The sequence below is a fragment of the Rhinopithecus bieti genome, unplaced genomic scaffold, assembly GCF_001698545.2.
Source record: "Rhinopithecus bieti isolate Rb0 unplaced genomic scaffold, ASM169854v2 scaffold_23816, whole genome shotgun sequence".
In the NCBI taxonomy this organism is placed as follows: domain Eukaryota; kingdom Metazoa; phylum Chordata; class Mammalia; order Primates; family Cercopithecidae; genus Rhinopithecus; species Rhinopithecus bieti.
In genome coordinates this window covers 704,039-724,788 of record NW_016811019.1, presented here as the reverse complement: position 1 = coordinate 724,788, position 20,750 = coordinate 704,039, and the positions used below count along the sequence as shown (strand labels likewise).

At 38.5% G+C, this 20,750-nt stretch overlaps 1 protein-coding gene across 1 annotated transcript in view; it reads left to right on the top strand.

Moving 5' to 3' along the window:
- The window catches only part of ATAD2B (ATPase family AAA domain containing 2B), a 139,735-nt gene that overhangs the window by 46,750 nt on the left and 72,235 nt on the right, over positions 1–20,750 (top strand). The window contains exons 12-15 of the mRNA XM_017893318.1: positions 7,895–8,054; positions 13,316–13,372; positions 14,392–14,467; positions 19,010–19,321. Of these exons, the coding sequence (XP_017748807.1) occupies positions 7,895–8,054; positions 13,316–13,372; positions 14,392–14,467; positions 19,010–19,321 (605 nt within the window). The remainder of the gene's footprint in view (positions 1–7,894; positions 8,055–13,315; positions 13,373–14,391; positions 14,468–19,009; positions 19,322–20,750) is intronic.

Sequence of the window (20,750 nt, the reverse complement as noted above, 5' to 3'; positions counted from 1 at the left end):
AAAGTGCTGGGATTACAGGCTTGAGCCACCGTGCCCGGCCAGTGTGACCTTTATCTCTGGTCCCATCTACTCGGGAGGCTGAGATGGGAGGATTGCTTGAGCCTAGAAGGTCAAGGCAGTAGTGTGTTGTGATGATACTACCGTACTCCAGCCTGGGCAACAGAGTGAGACCCCATCCCTCCACAAAGAAAAGAAAAGAAAAATTCTGACACATGCCACACCATGGATGAATCTTGAAGACATTATACTATGTGGAATAAGCCAGAAACAAACGGCCACATATTGTATGATTCTGTTTATATGAAATGTCCACAATAGTTAAATCCATTAAATAGTATAAAATTATATCACATAAATACTAACAGTTGGTGTTGCTACATTAATTTTAGACAAAATAGACCATAAGTCAGAAAGCATTACTGTGCATATAAAAAGGAAGTCTTATAATGATAAAAGTTTCAGTTTACTAGAAGATATAGCAATTAGGCCAGGCATGGTGACTCATGCCTATAATCCCAGCACTCTGGGAGGCTAAGGGTAGGAGGATCATTTGAGCCCAGGAGTTCAAGACCAGCCTGGGCAACATAATGAGAACCCATATGTGCAAAAAGAAAAAAAAAATAGCCATACTTGGTAGTGCATGCCTGTAGTCCTAGCTACTCAGGAGGCTGAAGTAGGAGGATTGCTTGAGCCTGGGTAGTTGAAGCTGCAGTGAACCATGACCGTGCCAGTGCACTTCATCCTGGATGACAGAGTGAGACCCTGTAAAAATTTAAAATCTGTAATTCCGTAATAACCATAGTTCAAACTATGTAAAACAAAAATTGACAGAACTATGAGGTAGAAGAGTCAAATTGATAATCATTGTGGGAGAGATCCTGTGCATCTCTCAGTAATTGATGGGTCAGGCTGAGCAAAAAAGTCATTTAATGCTCTATAGATTAATTTGAACCACCACATTTCAGGAATCTGATCTAATGGGCATTCTTATCTAAGACATATAGAATGGACACTCTTTTCAAACGTATACCACGTTTATGAAAACTGATCCTATATTGTGCCTTAAAGCACGTTTGAACTAATTTTCTAAAGTTTGGTAATATGCAAAACAGAAAAATAACAAAAAAGATAAGCAGATAATTTTATGTTCATAATTAAGACCTCTAGCTCCAAAGTCTAAATGACCTGTGTTGTAAAGACAAAAATCATGCCCAACAATATGTGAACTGAAAACAAAGATATAGTAGAAATCAAGAAGGCCAAAAGTTGGTTCTTTGAATAAAACTAATAAAGTTGGTTATTTGAAAAAACTGACAAACCTCTGGCATGCTTGGTCATGATAAGAAGAAGACAGATAAGCAATATTAGGAATGCAAAATGTAATGTTTTGGTTTTTTTTAAGACATCAAAGATTAAGAGCATAAAGGCCTAAGCTTAAGAGGTGAAAGGAGATCTTTTAGAAAAAACATAGGGGAAAATCTCTGTGACTTGTATGTCGATGTTTATAGCGGGCTTTTGGTCATACCCCAGAACTGAAAACAATCCAGGTGGCCATCAACATATGAATGGATAAATAAATTGTGGTATATCTATATAACAGAATATTACTTAGCAATTAAAAAGAATAAACTATTATCATACCAGTAACATGGATGAATCTCAGAATATGCCGAATGCAAGAATCCAGGAATAAAAAGAGTACTTACAGTATGATCCCATGCATATAAAATTTTAAGTAATGCAAAGTAATCTGTAGTGACAGAATACAGATGAATGGTTCCCCAGATGTTGGGTAAAAGAGGCCAAGGAGGGTCAGTATGGATGGAGAACTAAGGAGTATGAGGAAGAACATAATGGATATGTTAACTTATTTTAGTTGTGGTGATGGTTCCACAGGGTATACATACTTCAACACTTAACAAAATGTATACTTGAAATATGTGCGGGGTTTTGCATGTCAATTATACCTTCATAAAACTTGGTATGAGAAAATTCATTGGAACCCAGTCTCACTTGTGAACATGTATATAAAAATCCTAAACAGATTGGTAGAGCTTTACATCAGGAAGATATAAAAAGGATAATATTTTATGACTAAATTGATTTTATTTCAAATATACAAGGTTTATTTAATGAGAGAAGTCAATTAATGTTAATTTATCACATTTTCATATTATAGAAAAATCAAGAGGATCACCTCAATAGATGTGGAAGAAATGTTTGATACAATTCAATACTTAGTCATAATAAAGTCTTCATCTTAGAGAACAAGGAATATAAAGTGTTTCCTTAAAGGTAGCTACAGAAAAACTTACAACAAACAGACTTAATGTTCAAACATGAAACCTTTTCTTATAACATGGGGAATATGACAAGTGTGTTTGTTTTGCTATGAACACTTCTGACCAATACTATTCTATAGATCACAGTATATATCTATACTGTTCTATAGATCGCCCAAGTTGTGGCTGTGGACCTGGGCCTCCCTGTGCTCTTGCAGGGGCCTGGGAGCAGGCAGGAGTCCTGCCCTCTGGGTGCAGCTACAGTTGCCCAAGTCATGACTGTGGAGCCTGGCATTCCTGCACTCTGGGGGTCTGGGAAGGCCTCCCTTTTCCCTGCAGGCCCAGAAGTGTCTGCTCCCACTGCCTGGCCTCCCCCCACTACGGCTCCCGCTCTGATCTTGGTGCAACGTTGAGGCCAAGCCTGGGCGTTGTTGCAGACAAAGCTATACAAGGTATGCATATTGAAGAGGAAAAAACAATACTCTTATCATTTGTAGGTGATGCAATTACGTATGTAGGAATGGCAAAGCAATCTGTAGATAGATGTTAGGAAGTTTAGACCAATCAATATAGACAAATTTTGTATTTTTGTTGCTAGTAATTGTGTAAAAATGGAAAGTTACTATTTGCAATCTCATTGGCAAAAAGTTTCTATGAGTAAGTCTAAGAAGTCTCATGTGTATGCAGAAAATATTAAAACTTGATTGACAAACATTAAAGATTAAATAAATGGAAAGAAATATTTTCCAATTACCTTGTCTTCTATAAGGTGGGAACACTTGCTCTACTAGTCATTAAGGCCTCTTAGGGTTAAGAAAATTTGATATTGGCAGAAGACTAGACAAATAGATGAATGGAACGGAGCCCAGAGCCATAAATAAATGCACACACATATGGATGCCTAATTTATGGTAAAAGAGGCAGTGCAGATGCTATTAGGAAAAGATGACCTTTTCTATAAATAATGCTGGGAAAATTGGATATCTCTTTGGTGGGAAAAAAACCTGGATTCCTCTACATACCATACAAAACAATTGATTTCATTGGATTTTAGATCTATATTTGAAAGGTGAAACAACACTTTTAGAAGATAATGTAGGAAAGAGAATTTGGGACAAGCAAGTAGGCCTTGAATATCGTGTCAAATAGTTTGGACTTTTAATTTCCCTACGTCATAGGAGTTGCTAAAGGATTTTGATCCAAGGGTTGGCCATTCAGTTTTTTTTTTTCTTTTAAAGACAACTTTTGGTATAATTTAAGTTAGATTGTAATTCCGTTTCTGGCCACATCTGAGACTATCATCTGAAGACTTTTCAGTTACAAGACACTTAAAAATGCAGGTAAATTCCAACGAACACTTGAAATGCCAGTCTGTAATTGGAAGCTACTAAGGAAAAATTGGAGGTTAAATATGAATTTATATTTGAGGCTACTTATACTCGTCACCCCCTTTATATCTTGAATGGGAAACCTAGGTCACTAATTTTCAGTTATTCAATTTGAAAAGAAGAATCACACATCCTTCCTTCACACATACACTGGGTATCTAGCATTTTGATTCCACTTATAGATTTTGGAAACACAACTAGAGCAGTATGTTTGGGAAGGAGAATGATTTCTTTAACATGTTGAACATATTGGAGAAGTTATTTCAGGCAGGTGTTAGCAATAAGAGTAAAGGAATAGAAATGAGAGCAGTTGGAAAACACTAGAAAGAACATTGTTACTAGAACTACAGTTTCTGTTATAATTAGACATGAAACGCTTATATTCAGAAATGTTTAAGTCATACTTTTCAAAAACTACTCTAAAATACGCAGAAAATAATTTTGAGTTGAACATAAAGTGGTAGCCATTCTAAAGAATTTGTCCAAAAGTATAACGATAATGCAAATCTAATATAAAAGAAACTAAATGTCACATACATTTCCAGACATTTAACCCCCCCCTAGATTGCTATCTATTAAAAACAAGTTATTGTATTTTTTTCTTTTAAGAAAAACAGGTTTATTGAGATACAGTTCACAGTGATGGCAGCAGCAGCCCATCTGGAGTGGCCACTGTCATCATGCCTGCTGTAGTGGGGAGGTGTAGCTGGGGCTGCACATTCCACGGAGCTGGTGGAAGCCGGGGACAAATGGGAATCCCACCCCTTTTGAGTTGGTGGGATGGGAGCTCCCTGGGTGCAGCTGCAGCTGCCCAAGTTGTGGCTGTGGACCTGGGCCTCCCTGTGCTCTTGCAGGGGCCTGGGAGCAGGCAGCAGTCCTGCCCTCTGGGTGCAGCTACAGCTGCCCAAGTCATGACTGTGGAGCCTGGCATTCCTGCACTCTGGGGGTCTGGGAAGGCCTCCCTTGTCCCCGCAGGCCCAGAAGTGTCTGCTTCCACTGCCTGACCTCTCCCCACTCCGGCGCCTGCTCTGATCTTGGAGCAAGGTTGAGGCCAAGCCTGGGCATTGTTGCAGTCTGGCTGGTTGTGTGCACTCTTGGGGTTAGTGCTGCATGCCAACCCCCTGCTGCCTCAGCCCCCTCCAGACTTTGGGTGCTGATGAGCATGGGAGGCAAGCCAAGGGGGTGGCTGAGGGCAGCTTGGCAGTGGCCTGCAGGCACCCCTTGGCACGAACAGCTTGGACACCATGAATAGCAGCAGGAGGCAGACAAAGCTCCTGGGCAGAAGGGGGCGGGTCCCTGGTGAGACCCACCTTCATGCTAGGGAGGGCCTGAAGGTTGGGGGCTGGGCTGCCAGTCCCACAGACTGGAGTGGGAAGTTGTGATGCCTTTTCTGGGCCTGCCCATGGCCACCCGTGGACCAGTTGGTGTGCACTTCTTTCCCTCTAAGTCCCAGAAAAGCCCCGGCTCAGCCAGAGCTAAGTGGACATCAGGAAGACCAACTGCAGTTAGGAGCTACCCCCTCCAGGGCCACCTCTCTGCTGAGAGCTGCAGATGCCGGGATGACCAACTGCAGAGAGGAGCTACCCACTCCAGGACCTCCTCTGTGCTGAGAGCTGAACACTCAACATGACGACCTGCCTGTGGAGAGGAGCTGCCCACTCCAGGATCTCCTCTGAACTATTCTGTCACTCAATAAAGCTCCTCTTCGCCTTGCTCACCCTCCACTTGTCTGCATACCTTGTTCTTTCTGGATGCAGGACAAGAACTCGGGACCTGTCAAATGGCAGGGCTGAAAAAGCTGTAATACAAACAGGGCTGAAACATGCCCCTTGCTTGCTATTTTGTGGGTGAAGAGGAGAGAAGAGCTGCAACTCTTCAGGGAGCTGAGACTTGGGAGCTCCCCGAGCCAGGGCTGTGACTTTGGGGCCCTGTGGTTCCTGGAGTCTGCAAGCTTCCAGGAACCGCCACGTTCCCCAGTGGCAGCCATAGAAGCTGCTTGCAGTGTGCCTGGTCCAGCCACAGCCTCACAGAGAGCCAGCACCTGTGCCAATACCTGGAGCTGCCTGCCCTGCTGCAGTAGCCGGCATGCCAGACTATGCGCAGTGACTGGACCTCACACTTGCTCACTCAAACACCCCTTGCTGCCCCATGCCTGGCTTGCCCCGGCAGGCATGGGATATAGGCTGGTAGTGTGAGCTGAGCGCAGTCAGGTTGAGTGGACAGAATGAGCCCAGCAGGTCTAAGCAAAACTGAGGCAGAGGTGCCCCCAGCCACAGGTTTCCAGCCAGAAAAGCGACCCCCACAAGGGCTCCATGATAACAGCTATACAGTTCACTCATTTTTTTTTTTTTTTTTTTTTTTTTTCCGAGATGGAGTTTCGCTCTTGTCACCCAGTTTGGAGTACAATGGTGCAACTTCAGCTCACTGCAACCTCCATCTCCCGGGTTCAAGTGATTCTCCTGCCTCAGCCTCCCAAGTAGCTGGATTACAGGTGCCTGCCACTGCGCCTAGCTAATTTTTGTATTTTTAGTAGCGATGGGGTTTCACCATGTTGGTCAGGCTGGTCTCGAATTCCTGACTTCAGACAGTCCACCCGCCTCAGCCTCCCAAAGTGCTGGGATTATAGGCATGAGCCACTGTGCCCAACTTAGTTCACTCATTTAAACTGCATAGTTCAATGACTTTCAGTATATTTACAAAGTTGTGTAACCATCACTACAATAAATTTTAGAACATTTTCATCACCCAGAAACCTTAAACCCTTTACCATCACTCCCAACCTTCCCCTCATCCTTCCAAGCTCTAGGCAACTTCTAATATACTTTGTTTTTCTATAGATTTGCCTGTTCGGGATATCTTGTATACATGGAATCATACAATACGTGGCCTTTTGTGTCTAGCTTCTTTAGCAAAGTGATTTCAAGATTCATCCATGCTGTTTTAGCTGTTCGTACTTCATTTATTTTTATTGAGGAATACTATTCCGTTGTATGGATATACCACATTTATTCTACTTATTTATCAGTTGATGGGCATTGGGGTTTCTTCCACTTTTTTGGCTATTATGAAAAGTGTTGTGAACATTCGTGTAAAAGTTTTTTTTTGTGGACATTGCTGGATCATTTGGTAACTCTTACATTTAACAGAGGAACTGCAATACTCTTTTTCCAAAGAGGAACATCATTTTACATTCCCACCAGTCAGTCAGTGTATGAGTGTTCCAGCTTCTCTAGATCCTCATCAAAAGCTGTTAATTATCTGTCTGTCTGATTATAGTCATCCTGGTGGTTTTGAAGTGGCATCTCATTTGGTTTAATTTGCTTATGCTTAATGACTATTGATGTGGTTTTGTATATCGTCTTTGGAGAAATGTCTATACAAATTTTTTGCCTAATTTTTAAAAAATATTTTTCTTGTTTAGAGATGGGGTCTCGCTGTGTTTCGCAGGCTGATCTCAAACTTCTGGGCTCAAGCAATCTGCCCGCCTTGGCCTCCCAAAGTGCTGGGATTATAGGCATTGCACCACTGCGCCTGGCCCTTTTGCCTACTTTTAAATTTTATTATTTATCTTTGTATTGTTTAGTTGTTCAGTTGTAATTGTTTATTATATATATATTATCAAATGTATGATTCACACATATTATTAGGTTATATTTTTACTTTCTTAATAGTATCCTTTGAAGCAGAAAAGTTTTAATTTTGATGAAGTTCATTTTTTTTTTTTTTTGGTTGCCAAGGTTTGGGTATTTACTGTATTTTCTGAATGCCTTTGAAAATAATTTTTGTAAATAACTTGATCCTGCATTAAAATATAATCATGCTGCAGTTATTTTGTTATCATTAAAGACTGATAAGCCGGGCACCGTGGTTCATGTCTGTAATCCCAGCACTTTGGGAAGCCGAGGCAGGTGGATTGCCTGAGGTCAGGAGTTCGAGACCAGCCTGACCAATATGGTGAAACCCCATCTCTACTAAAAATACAAAAATCAGCTGGGCATGGTAGAGTGCGCCTGTAGTCCCAGCTACTCGGGAGGCTGAGGCAGGAGAATCACTTGAACCCAGGAGGCAGAGGTTGCAGTGAGCCAAGATCGCACCACTGCATTCCAGCCTGGGCAACAGAGTGACACTCCATTTCAAAAAAAAAAAAAAAAAGACATAAAAGTTATCGTAAGCAGCAGTGTTTACAATTCTTTTTTAAAATTTTGCCTGAAAATTATTTTACAGCTCTATAGTATCAACCCTCCTTGCTCTTATGGATGGATTAGATAATAGGGGTGAAATTGTTGTTATTGGTGCTACAAACAGACTTGACTCTATAGATCCTGCACTCAGGAGACCTGGTCGTTTTGACAGAGAATTCCTCTTCAACCTGCCTGATCAAAAGGTAAGAGTTTTTGTTTTCAATATGTTAATATTTATATGTAATTCTACTATAAGGCATATGTTCTGAGGGTGATATTTTATGAATTTTCATTGTTCAGATTTTGTGCTTATAGGATATCTTACTTAATACTTTAAAAACCTATGTAATTATGGAGCAGTTTTTTTCTATTAACAATTATAAGAAAGTTTGATTTTTAGACAGTAAGAGGAAAGCTCTTGATAGGTCACTGTAGATGCTTACTTGTGCTTTAGTTCTCCAGATTGTAGTAATTGTCCTGTATGGCAGTTTTTGTGTCCCTAGTTAGCCAAAGTAACTTTATTCTCATAAAATAATTTTTTTATAGAGTATTAGTGGGTTCATGAATAAGGACCCAGTATCCAAATTTTCATAGAAATTGCTATATTTAATTAAAAGCAACAAACGTTATTCATTATGGCATAAAGTTTTTTTTTAAAAGAATGTATTAATAATAACATGGCAATGTTTATCATTGATTATGTAAATGTTATATAATGTGATATACAAAGTTTTTTTTTTTTTCCCCCAATTCGGCTTGAAACTTTTAATATTATTCTTGGTTTGACTAGTATAATCTGACTGGCTTTTCATTAGAAACTGAAATCTGAGAGGAAGAGATACATGCAAAGGATATATTGTATGTGAATATGTATAGCTTTATTCTTAGACTGCTATGTGAAATGTCTGGTTTATATACCTAGATGTGAAAGTCTTAGTGATTTGGACTGTATGGAAGACCATAGAGAAACAAAGGCAATGGCTTCCCTGTGTAGAGCAGTTCGCTCCTCAGTTTTACATCAGTCTCCACAATCACCAGTAGTTGACTCAGATTTGAATTGACAGTCTAATTTACAAGCTTTAAATTGGCACCAGATTTATATAGCTTTGTCATAACAGGAAACATAGCATATACAGCATTATTTTCATTGCACAAGTGCAGCCTTCAGGAATGTATGAGTGCATATTGGTGTGTTTATTTGTAGCAGATAGGGCTGAAGTAGGTACAGTCTACCTCACTGTGGGGAAGCATCAACTTTTTTGTTTGGGACATCTAACAACAGTCTAAGCACAGCTTTTATACTCTTCAGTACATGGGGAAATGTGCTTAGTTCTGAGACACAGCACAGGAAAGCCATTTCCTTGATTTCCCAATTGTCTTCTGTACTATCTTAGCTAAGTAGGCTTCAGAGTCTATATGCCAATCACAGCCCTCACAGTCCAGGTTCAGTTCACGCAAATCAAGGGTTTAACAGTAAACAAGGTTTAGAACAGCACTGTCTAATATAATTTTCTGTGATGATGGAAATGTTCTATTTTGGCATTGTTCTTTGAGCAGCATGCATTGTGGTAGCCACTAGCCACATGTGGCTATTGAGCACTTAAAATGTGGCTATTGTGACTAAAGAACTGCATTTTAAATTTTGTTTCGTGTTAGTTAATTTAAAATTTAAATAAAATAGCATCGTTTGGCTCATGGCTTACTATATTGCACAGCATGGATCTTGAACATAGTTTTCCACATTAACTTTCTCTTTCTAACATTTCGAGCGAACAGTTTTGTGAGACTGAAATATAAGGGCATTATTCTCAGGCCTGGGTCTGTGGAAAGGCCTATGCTGGCTGTTTACCTTTTTCCCTTAAATAGTTTTTAAGGTACTGAGACTAGATGAGATTACCAAGTCTTCTCTCTTACAGAGCAGTCAGTAAGGTAAGAGGAAAACTAAGAGAGTGGGGTGTTCTGGTAGCCAAGTGAAGAAAATGTATCAATGAGGAGGGTGTGATTAACCATGTCACATGTTGCTAAGTCCATTCAGCTAAGGACAGAAAATTGGTCATTGTATTTATCATTATGTAGGTCGTCAGTGAATCTGATAACAGTTTCAGTTAGTAGTGGGTGCAAAAGCTTAATTGGAGTGTGTTAGTTCAAGAGATAATGGGAAGGAATTGGAGGGAGTGAATATAGATTTTTTTTTTTTTGAGACGGAGTCTCGCTCTGTCGCCCAGGCTGGAGTGTGGTGGCCGGATCTCAGCTCACTGCAAGCTCCGCCTCCCGGGTTCACGCCATTCTCCTGCCTCAGCCTCCCAAGTAGCTGGGACTACAGGCGCCCGCCACCTCGCCCTGCTAGTGTTTTGTATTTTTTAGTAGAGACGGGGTTTCACTGTGTTAACCCGGATGGTCTCGATCTCCTGACCTCGTGATCCGCCCGTCTCGGCCTCCCAAAGTGCTGGGATTACAGGCTTTAGATATGTTTTAAAAAGAGTTTTTCTGCAAAGGGAAGCAAAGAATTTAGGTGATATGATATTGAAGGAAGCAGGGGCAAGATAATGTGTTTCATTGTTTTCAAGATGGAAGAAATCTAGTAGAAAAGGGAATTTTTATGTGAAATTGAGAGATGTCAGTAGGCAAAAAGTGATAGGATTTAGCATAAAAGTGGCATGAATGACTTTAGGTAGGAGCTGGCTAGTTCATCTGTGACAATAGAGAGAAGACAGAATATTGTTGGCACACATGCTGATGGGTGGACATCTTTGGTGATTAGGATGTGGGGAATCTGTGGAAGTTTTTTTCTGATTGCTTCAATTTTTTCAGTGAATTGGGAGGCACGGTCATCAGTGGAATGCGAAGATGTGCTGTGAAATAGTCTGCTAGGAGAAAGGCATAATGAATGACCTAGGGAAGTATTAAGGGTAGTAGTAATAAGGACCCATTTGGGTCATTAATTTAAAGTAATACCAGTCAGTGTCTTAGTCCTGTGGTTTGGCCAATAGAATATCATGACTCTTGCTATTTGATTAAGTAAAAGATTAATAAAAGTGAATCTTGTTTTCAAATTTTAATAATTTTGTTAATTATTTGCATAAAATAGTACACACCTTCCATATGCAATAATGCTTTTAATTTCTTTTGTTTTCCTTTATCATCATTTTTATGATTGTTATAAGTAATATGTATTTGTATGTGTACTTGTAGATTCTGAAAAACGAGGGGCTTGAATTTGCCTTTGATGTTTAATAGAAGTTATTTTCTGTTAGAGGAAGCCCTTTGACTTACTATTTGGTATGCCATATAGAGTAAAATACATAATGAACATTTCTTGATTTCTACATTTAAATAATTTTTTCTTCATTCCATGTCTTGTTTTTAGTGTGACAAAAGGAAGGTGACTTTGATTGGATTATATCGGGAAAGAGCATTATTAGGGACCTGAAAATAACTTGCTAACCTTTGATAATTAATTTCATTACTTTAAACCTCTTTTTAGGGAAATGAGAGGATAAGAATGGATCTCTTTTTGGGATATCTTCCAGCATAATTTTTTTTTTACATGTTCTTGATATTTTAAGGGTCTTGTAATCACCCTTAGCAGCACAGTACCTGTGCTGCTAATGAAGTTTGTATAGATTCTTAATGTCATCTTACAGAATATATATGCTGTTAGATTGATATTTCTTTTGGACCTTCTTTTTTTTTTAGTATCTGTTCAAGCAGATACTTCAAGTTGGAAGAAAATAAGTGTCATATCATTGCTTTAACTTTCATAGCTGAATGCCTAACTTAGAACTTGGAATTGAAACTGTAGTGATTGATTCCAGATTTTGTCAACTTTTTGAGCAAGATTTATCTTGATGACTTTGAAGTTGTTCTGTTTTGTTGCTGGTCCCCAAATTCCTCATCAAGTCAGTAAGATGTTATCATTTTGGTTATAATTTACTTTTTCGTATCTCAGGAAGCTTAGATAGCAGTGTTGAGGGAACAAGCATATTTAATTTTTAAAAAGTGTTGTAATTTTCTCCAAAGAAGGCAGATGTGAAAACAAAATTCTGATCTGACTGTTGGTGGTGGTTAGTATCAGCTGATTATAGATTTTTGTATGTTAGTGTTTTGTTAAGAAAACTATTTTAGGCTGGGCACGGTGGCTCATGCCTGTAATCCCAGCACTTTGGGAGGCTGAGGAGGGTGGATCACTTGAGGTCAGGAGTTCAAAACCAGCCTGGCCAACATGGTGAAACTCTGTCTCTACTAAACATACAAAAATTAGCCAGGTGTGGTGGCGAGTGCCTGTAATCCCAGCTACTCAGGAGGCTGAGGCACGAGAATCACTTGAACCTTGGAGGCTGAGGTTGCAGTGAGTGAGATCATGCCACTGCACTTCAGCCTGGGCGACAGAGCGAGCCTCAGTCTCAAAAACAAAAAAACTATTTTAGAAAATAAATTTCTGTTTGTTTTGAAAGCAAGACATTAAAATTTTGATTGTAGATTTAAGCTAGAGAATGTTGAAATCAATGTAAAATTGTTTATAACACTTTGATCTTTCAGTGAATTTAATTGATATTTATTGAAGTACCATGTATTAAATGCCAAAGCATCAACTAACTGACAAAGTAATAATATGCATGATATATATATATTCTTTTCTCCCTTTGAGACAGGATCTCACTCTTATCACCCAGGCTGGAGTGCAGTGGCGTGATCACAGCACACTGCAGGCCGCGACCTCTCAGGCTCAAGGGACTCTCGCACCTCAGCTTCCTGAGTACCTGGGACCACAGGCGTGCACCACCATGCCCAATTAATTGAAAAACATTTTTTTTGCAGAGACAGGATGTCACTGTGTTGTCCAGGCTAGTCTTGAACTCCTGGACACAAGCGATCCTCCCGCCTCAGCATCCCAAAGTGCTGAGATTGCAGGTGTGAGCCACCACAACTGGCATGCATGATATTTACTTAAACTTGAATACTTTTCAAATTAAAAGCTTTTTTCAAGTTTAAGTTACTTGTTATTTTGCACATTGTTGATCATAATACCACAAATTCTATGAAATGTAAAGTTTGTTTAAAATTATGACTATAACTTTTATAACATGAAAGTTTTTTGTTCATATATTTTCAAATGGTAAAAGTGGTATGGTGGAAAAGTGAAACATAATTTTGAATTCTAGTCCCAGATGAGTCACTTAGTTGTTATATGCTGCCAGTCCATTTTCTTTACCTATCACAACATTAAATGTCTTAGGTTGTGAAACACAGAAAAGATCTCTACTACATATCTCCCAGATTTATTGTTGGAATCATAGTTGATGTAGATAGATGCTAAGGTGTTTAAATTTTTTAAAAATAAAGATTTTAATGAGATATGGTTAGTCAAAATTTGTTCCACCTAACATATTTGAAGGATTGATAATATTTTATCTGTACTTTTCTTCTTGGGCAAGATTTTATATATCTGTGCTTTTTGTCTTAGGCAAGAAAACACATCTTACAGATCCATACCAGGGACTGGAATCCAAAATTGTCAGATGCATTTTAGGTGAATTGGCTGAAAATGTGTTGGTGAGTGTTACTGTTTGAATTATTTGATTGTCATTGTTTATTCTGCTCAACCTCCCTTTCCCCTTATGTTTGGAATGTGAATAAGCATAGTTATGTTTTTGATTGTGCAATAGATTGGCTCTGCCTTTATATTTTAGAGTTATTTTAACTGTTTCACTTAAAAGTTTGAGTACTTGTAAATTAGAATTTTAACTGCTATTAGGTGTTTAGTTAACAAAGTTCAATAATAACATGCCTTTCACTGAGTGCTGGGTATCCATAATATTAATACAGGGTCTCCTTTTGAATATCATTCCCTCTTAGAAATTTTACTAAGAATAGCTTAAACTTGAGAGAGAAAAGTCCATGTCAAAGCAGGACTGCAGCCTTTTACTTTTACTTTGCAGATTATACAATGGACTCATTTTCATTCCTGTGGTCTAGAAAGAAGTTGGGTGGGAGAGGTCTTCAAAGAAAATAGTTAATGGTATGTGGTAGTATTTCCCCAAATATAAAACTTCCCAATTTAACTTTAAATTTTTCACAGAGTGGAAGATCTCTCCACAGAGTGAATGAATGCTACTGTCCTGCTAGGACATGGTGAGAGTGTTTTATCTGCACAGATGATCACACATAGGAGATGGAATTCAGGGTTTTGACTCTAATTAGGTCTGAAATAAAAAGGCATACAATATTAGGCAGCTGAAAATACACACAGGTATTTCTCCTTCATTCTTTCCCCCTCTTTTGTCTGTTTTCCTCTCATACTCTGAAAATATAAATTAAAAAAAAAAACAAAACCAATCCTCATGAACTTTTAAGCATTATGAAGAAATCCCCAAATAAGTCCACTAACAATAACTTAATCGGGAAAACTTTAAAGTTACCAAAGCCAAAAGAACAACTTAATTTAAAAAATCATTGTGATTCACCATCAAATAATTAAAACTTAAATAGAACATTAGTCCATTCAGTTAGCTACATCCAAATTATCCTCTTCATCCACAGGGACCTCCATCTCCGAAGCAGCATCCCTCAGCTTTTGAACCACAAAGACCTCGACATCTTCTGGTGAGGAGAAAACGTAAATCTCTCCAGCACTACTTCAGTTTAAGCTTTGCCTGGTATAAGAGAGCATGCGCCAAACACATTTCATGTTAATTTGGCTTGACCTTTGCAAAGCCTTGTGCTGCTTTATGGGAGAGGGTGGTATTTGGTATAAAATCCAGTCTTTTCCCTTTTTGAAAATAGACCCCTTTTATATATGATGATATTTTACTAGAGTTCAGATCAGACTGGGAAATCTTTGTAGATTTTTCTGTGAATTCGTCACAGAATGATCCTTAACTGAAATAAGCGGAAGTCAAGTTGTCAAATCATTTTGGAAATTCCCTAAGAGATAGGTATTCTAAATTACTTTCTGTTATCCTGTCTACCATCTGAAATATTATACACTCTAGTTTAATTCTTCATCCCAAATATTAGAATCTTAATTTCCTTTTGCATTTCCAAAGACAATACTTCTCATTTTTCCAAGTGATTTTTTTAACTTTTAGGCAGTTTCTTAAGTTTTTAAATTTTCATGGTATAATTTCTTACAAGACTGATAAATTTCTCTTACCTTGTTTTTCTTCCCCTCTGTGGGGTGGTAGTATGTCTGCAGACTCTGCTTATATACCATTTTCTTCCTGGACAGTGACATAAAAATCCATTATAATTAAATGACTTCTGTTTTTTGTTAAAACATTCATTCCATCTGAGAAACCGGTTCACATTAAAAGAAAAAAAACAAATTCAGATCTTCAAACGGGAGTGAAATAGTAATTTTAAATCCATTACAAACTCACGTAGTGTATGTATGCCAAACATGTTTTAACATGAATAGGTTCAGTTCATTGACATTTATGCCTAATAAAAGAGTGTGTAATCTTGATGAACATCTGTGAAGATAGCTGACCTTTTGTTAGAGGTTATGGATTTGGTAACTTTTACCTTGAAAGTCCCAAGTTCTTAGAGGTTTTTGCATGCATATTGGGTGTGATTTTGCATAGTGAAAACTCAACATACATTGATATCAGGAACATTTGCATAAATAGTAGGAACTTACGATTGATGAAACACTCAACTCTAATCATATTTTTCTATTCCATTTTCAATGAGAGGGCTAAAACAATGAAAGAGTCTCAATGAAGTGTCTATCTTGTGGGCCTTCATTATGTGTGATGCTGTACTTAAAACTTCATAAAATTTTGTTATGACCTTGTTTCTAGTCTAACCTCTTTAGTAGCTGTGTTTTCAGTCTTTCAGAACAATTTCTATCTTAATAGCAATATTCAGGAATGCTCTTTATTTGATATCTAAATGTGTTCACAGAGTATTAGAATTGTAATGGTAGATTTAGTATGGTTATGAAAGGGATGTTTATACTTTTTTTTTTTGGAGACGGAGTCTCGCTCTGTGGCCCAGGCTGGAGTGCAGTGGCCGGATCTCAGCTCACTGCAAGCTCCGCCTCCCGGGTTCACACCATTCTCCTGCCTCAGCCTCCCGAGTAGCTGGGACTACAGGCGCCCGCCACCTCGCCCGGCTAGCTTTTGTATTTTTTAGTAGAGACGAGGTTTCACCGTGTTAGCCAGGATGGTCTCGATCTCCTGACCTCGTGATCCACCCGTCTCGGCCTCCCAAAGTGCTGGGATTACAGGCTTGAGCCACTGCACCCGGCCTCTATACTTTTTTTTAATATTAACTTTTAACTCCTAAAAGGCTGTAGTATATTTTCAGTATTACTAGAATGATCATATTATTTATTGTCTAAACAAGGACCCTTTGAGAGTGAAAAGGTGTGCTATTAATTATGGCAGAACAAGAGGCTTAACCAGCACATGTGGTTACCCTAAGTGTAACCCATTTAGCCATGGTTATGATGCACTTTTAAAGTTTTAGAAGGAAGTATGTTAAATCAGTAGTTCTCAATTTTGTGTGTATCAGAATCACTTCTAAAGCTTTCTTGAAATGTACATATCATCAAGCCCCCAGAGATTCTGATTCACTAGGTTTATTGTGGGGCTTGGGAATCTCTTTTTTTGTTTAAGTTTCAGTGTTTATTCAGGTGGATAATCAAGGTGAGAACCACAGATATAAACTGGTAATTCTTACTTATAAGCTAATGTAAAAAAATTTCCTCCTTTATAAGTCTGTTGGTTATAATAATTAATGTGAAAATCTACTTCATTAAATGGGGTCTATTGATCATTTCTTTGTCTGGAATAAATAAGGGAAAGATGAACAATAATACATTGCTGTTATATATGTAATTAACATGTTATGGCAAACATAAATGTTATGGGTAACATTTACTATGTAAAATGCCTTCTAGTGGCTAATTATTTATTTTGCCTTAATAGTTTCTGAGTTTTAATTTTTTTAAACTTAGGCTTTTGCACTTAAAATAGGATCATATAGTATGTTCATTAACTGTGTATATCCTTTTAAAGAAGAAATAGAAACGTAATTGTTTATATTGTTTGAAGATGGTAGTATATTCCTTATTTCCTCTGAAATGGAAGACAGAATTCACATTCTATAATCAGATCCTTGGATTATTTTGTTAACTGTTTATAACTTTGAGCTAGTGTTCTATACATTATTGAATTAATGAAACAGGTATATATGCAAAAGGAAAAGGTAATTTTTTTCCAGGTTTATTCTTTGAGAAATAGAAAATAAAATGAGACACTAGTGGTAAATTTGGTTATCCAAAGAATTATTTGTGAGACAGATTGCTGTCATGGAACAATGTTAATGCTTAATCTGCTTATAGTCTTCTGAATTAAGTTCTTCTAGGTCATATTAAGTTTTTCCCTAACTTTTAATAAGTTTTCCTTTGTAATCACCGTTTTTAGTTGAGTATTTAAATGTTCTGTAAGGTCATTGTGAGGTGTAAAAAGATAAATAGTCCAGATGTGATGGCTTATGCCTATAACACCAGCACTTTGGGAGGGTGAGGCAGGAGGATTGCTTGAGGCCAGGAGTTTGAGACCAGCCTGGGCAAAGTGAAACCCCTATCTCTACAAAAATAAAAATAAAAAAATTAGCCTGATGTGATGGTACACACTGTAGTCTCAGCTACTCAGCAGGCTGAGGCAGAAGGATTTCTTGAGCTCAGGAACTCAAGGCTGCAGTGAGCCATGATCATCCACTGCACTTCAGCCTGGGCAACAGAGCGATATGCTGTCTCCCAAAAATAAAATAAAAATAAACCTGGTATTGTTTGTTGAGGAGCTTAGTTAGGGTCTAATATTCTATAACTATTCGAATGGTTCCCCCTACTGGCATAACTGATAATTGTGGCCAAATGCAAGTTTAATTGCTAACAGGAAAAGCAATGTGGCTAGTTTGAGCTTTTCTTCCTTTTGTGACAAGGATGCAACAGAGCATGTGTTTTTGTATGTATTTGTTATTCAGATGAATGAAATGACTTAAAAACACTGGGGCTTGATCTGTTGTTTGATTGTATCATCCATTAAACGTGGGTAATAATACCCCATGTTGGTATAACCTTTAGAATTAGATTATCAGTCATTTTAAACTAAACAAAGAAAATTAAGGTGGAAAATCAATGGAAATATTTTTTAATGTTCTTATTTAATATATTTGGAACTATCAGATGAATTACAATTTTAAATGATAATTATGGGAGTAACTGAATGTTAATACTTGGTTGCACTCAGATTTGGTAGTAGAATAGCTCTGTTTTTGAAGTTTCTGTTTATATACTATTTTATATGTGTTTGGAAGTTAATAATATTAGAAAAAATCATTTATAAGTAAGTATAATGTCATGAGGACTAACCTAATGATTGTGAATATTGATGAAGGACTGAAATGAAACTATTATTCTTTTAAAACTTTTTTTTATAAAGAAAGTTGTATGTTGTAGGCCAGCTGTGGTGGCTCATGCCTGTAATCCCAGCATTTCAGGGTGCCGAGGTGGGTGGATCACTTGAGCCCAGGAGTTTGAGACTAGCCTAGGCAATATAGTGAGACCTCATCTCTACAAAAATAAATAAAAGAAAAGAAAAAAATTACACAAGTGTGGTGGCACATGCCTGTAGTCCCAGATACTCAGAAGGCTGAAGTGGGAGGACCGCTTGAGGCTGGGAGGTAGAGGTTGCAGTGAGCCGGATTGCACCACTGCACTCCAGCCTGGATGGGCAACAGAGTGAGACCCTGTCTCTTATTTATTTATTTTTTTGAGACCCTGTCTCTTAAAAAAAAAAAAAGTTGTACATTGTAATCAGTTAATCACATAATACATGGCTTTTGTTTTAGAGCTTATATCAAGGACATACTCAAGATACATATCTTGTTTTAATATTGTTAGCTTATGTTTTTGTTAATTAAAAATATTCAAAACATTTTTAATCTTAATGTAAGTATTCAGCCCTTTATTCAGCAGTTTTGTTTGGTGATTTTAAATGGCTAGTTTTCATTTTGCTGGTAAAATTGCACATAGTTATTCATTTAGTATTGATGATGACGTTAGCTAAAGATGTGTATATTTACAAAACGTAGTTCGTGCATGGAATAATGAATGTACCTTTGCTGTCCTTCTCCTTTTGTGCATTAGGCTACTGTGGAGCTGATATCAAGGCCCTGTGCACTGAAGCCGCCCTGATTGCGCTGCGGAGGCGTTATCCCCAGATCTATGCTAGCAGTCATAAACTGCAGCTGGATGTTTCCTCAATAGTGCTTAGTGCTCAAGACTTTTACCATGCAATGCAGAATATTGTGCCTGCTTCCCAACGTGCTGTGATGTCTTCAGGGCATGCACTATCCCCCATCATAAGGCCACTGCTGGAAAGAAGCTTCAACAACATCCTAGCAGTCTTGCAAAAAGTGTTTCCTCATGCTGAAATTAGCCAGGGTGACAAAAAAGAAGGTACTCTAAACTACTTTTTCATATTGTTAAGATGAAACAAATACAGAAATAAATAAATATAGTTTCCTCACAAGATTATTTTTGTGTCACTTTTGTAATATATCTGTTTATTCAGTACTATATATTCCAGGCCTGGCATATTACCTGGCATATGGTAGTTGCCTGGTGAATGTTTGTAAGACAAATGAGTGAATATTCACTTTTGGGACGTTCTGATCATCTTAATGTAGGGCTATTACTATCTTTAGAAAGTTGACTATAATAATAGGTTAACCTTTAAAGCCCCACATTGTCACTTATTAATCCTTTTTTATTTTATTTTTTTATTTGAGATGGAGTTTCGCTCTTGTTGCCCAGGCTGGAGTGTAATGGTGCTGTCTTGGCTCACTGCAACCTCTGCCTTCCGGGTACAAGCGATTCTCCTGCCTCAGCCTCCCGAGTAGCTGGGATTTCAGGGGCCTGCCACCATGCCCGGCTAATTTTTTAAATATTTTTTAGTAGAGACAGGGTTTCACCATGTTGGCCAGGCTGGTTTCCAACTCCTGAGATGATACACCAGCCTCGAACTCCCAAAGTGCTGGGATTACAGGTGTAAGCCACCATGCCTGGCTTATTAATCCTCTTAACAGGCTTGCAGGTAAGCATGCTGATTATATAGAGTGGGGGAGTGGGAGATACAGGCTGGTAATTTATTTTTTTTGAGACAGTGTCTCTGTCACCCAGGTTGGAATGCAGTGGCCTGATCTCGGCTCACTACAACGTCTGCCTCCCAGGTTCAAAGCAATTCTCCTGCCTCAGCCCCCCAAGTAGCTGGGATAGCAGGTGTGTGCCACCACGCCCAGCTAATTTTTGTATATGTTTGTTTGTTTAATAGATACGGGGTTTCACCATATTGGTCAGGCTGGTCTCGAACTTCTGACCTCAGGTGATCCACCCACCTTGGCTTCCCAAAGTGCTGGGATTGGAGACTTGAGTCACCGTGCCTAGCCTGGTAATTTAGTTAATATAAGGTCATTGAATAAGTTCTGGGGCCTGCCTCAACCCAGGGAGCCTGATGACAGCCCTTGCTCTTACCTATGTTGCTATACTGCTTCTTTGGATTAAACTAATCATTTTGTTGTTATTGGTAAGGCACTCTGCAGTGTGCAGTGCTCATAGGAGTGTAAGGTATTGGTAAGGGAGTAAATGAGAACCCCGTTGTAGAGGGTCTTGAGTTTTATCAAGCCTCTAGATAGTACTTTGCACCTGAGATAAAAACAGAACACTACTTTTAAAAACATCACTCATGGTTGGGTGCGGTGACTCACGCCTGTGTAGTCCCAGCATTTTGGGAGGCCAAGGCAGGCGGATCACCTGAGGTCAGGAGTTCGAGACCAGCCTGGCCAACATGGTGAAACCCTGTCTCTTTAAAAAAAAAAAAAAATAAATA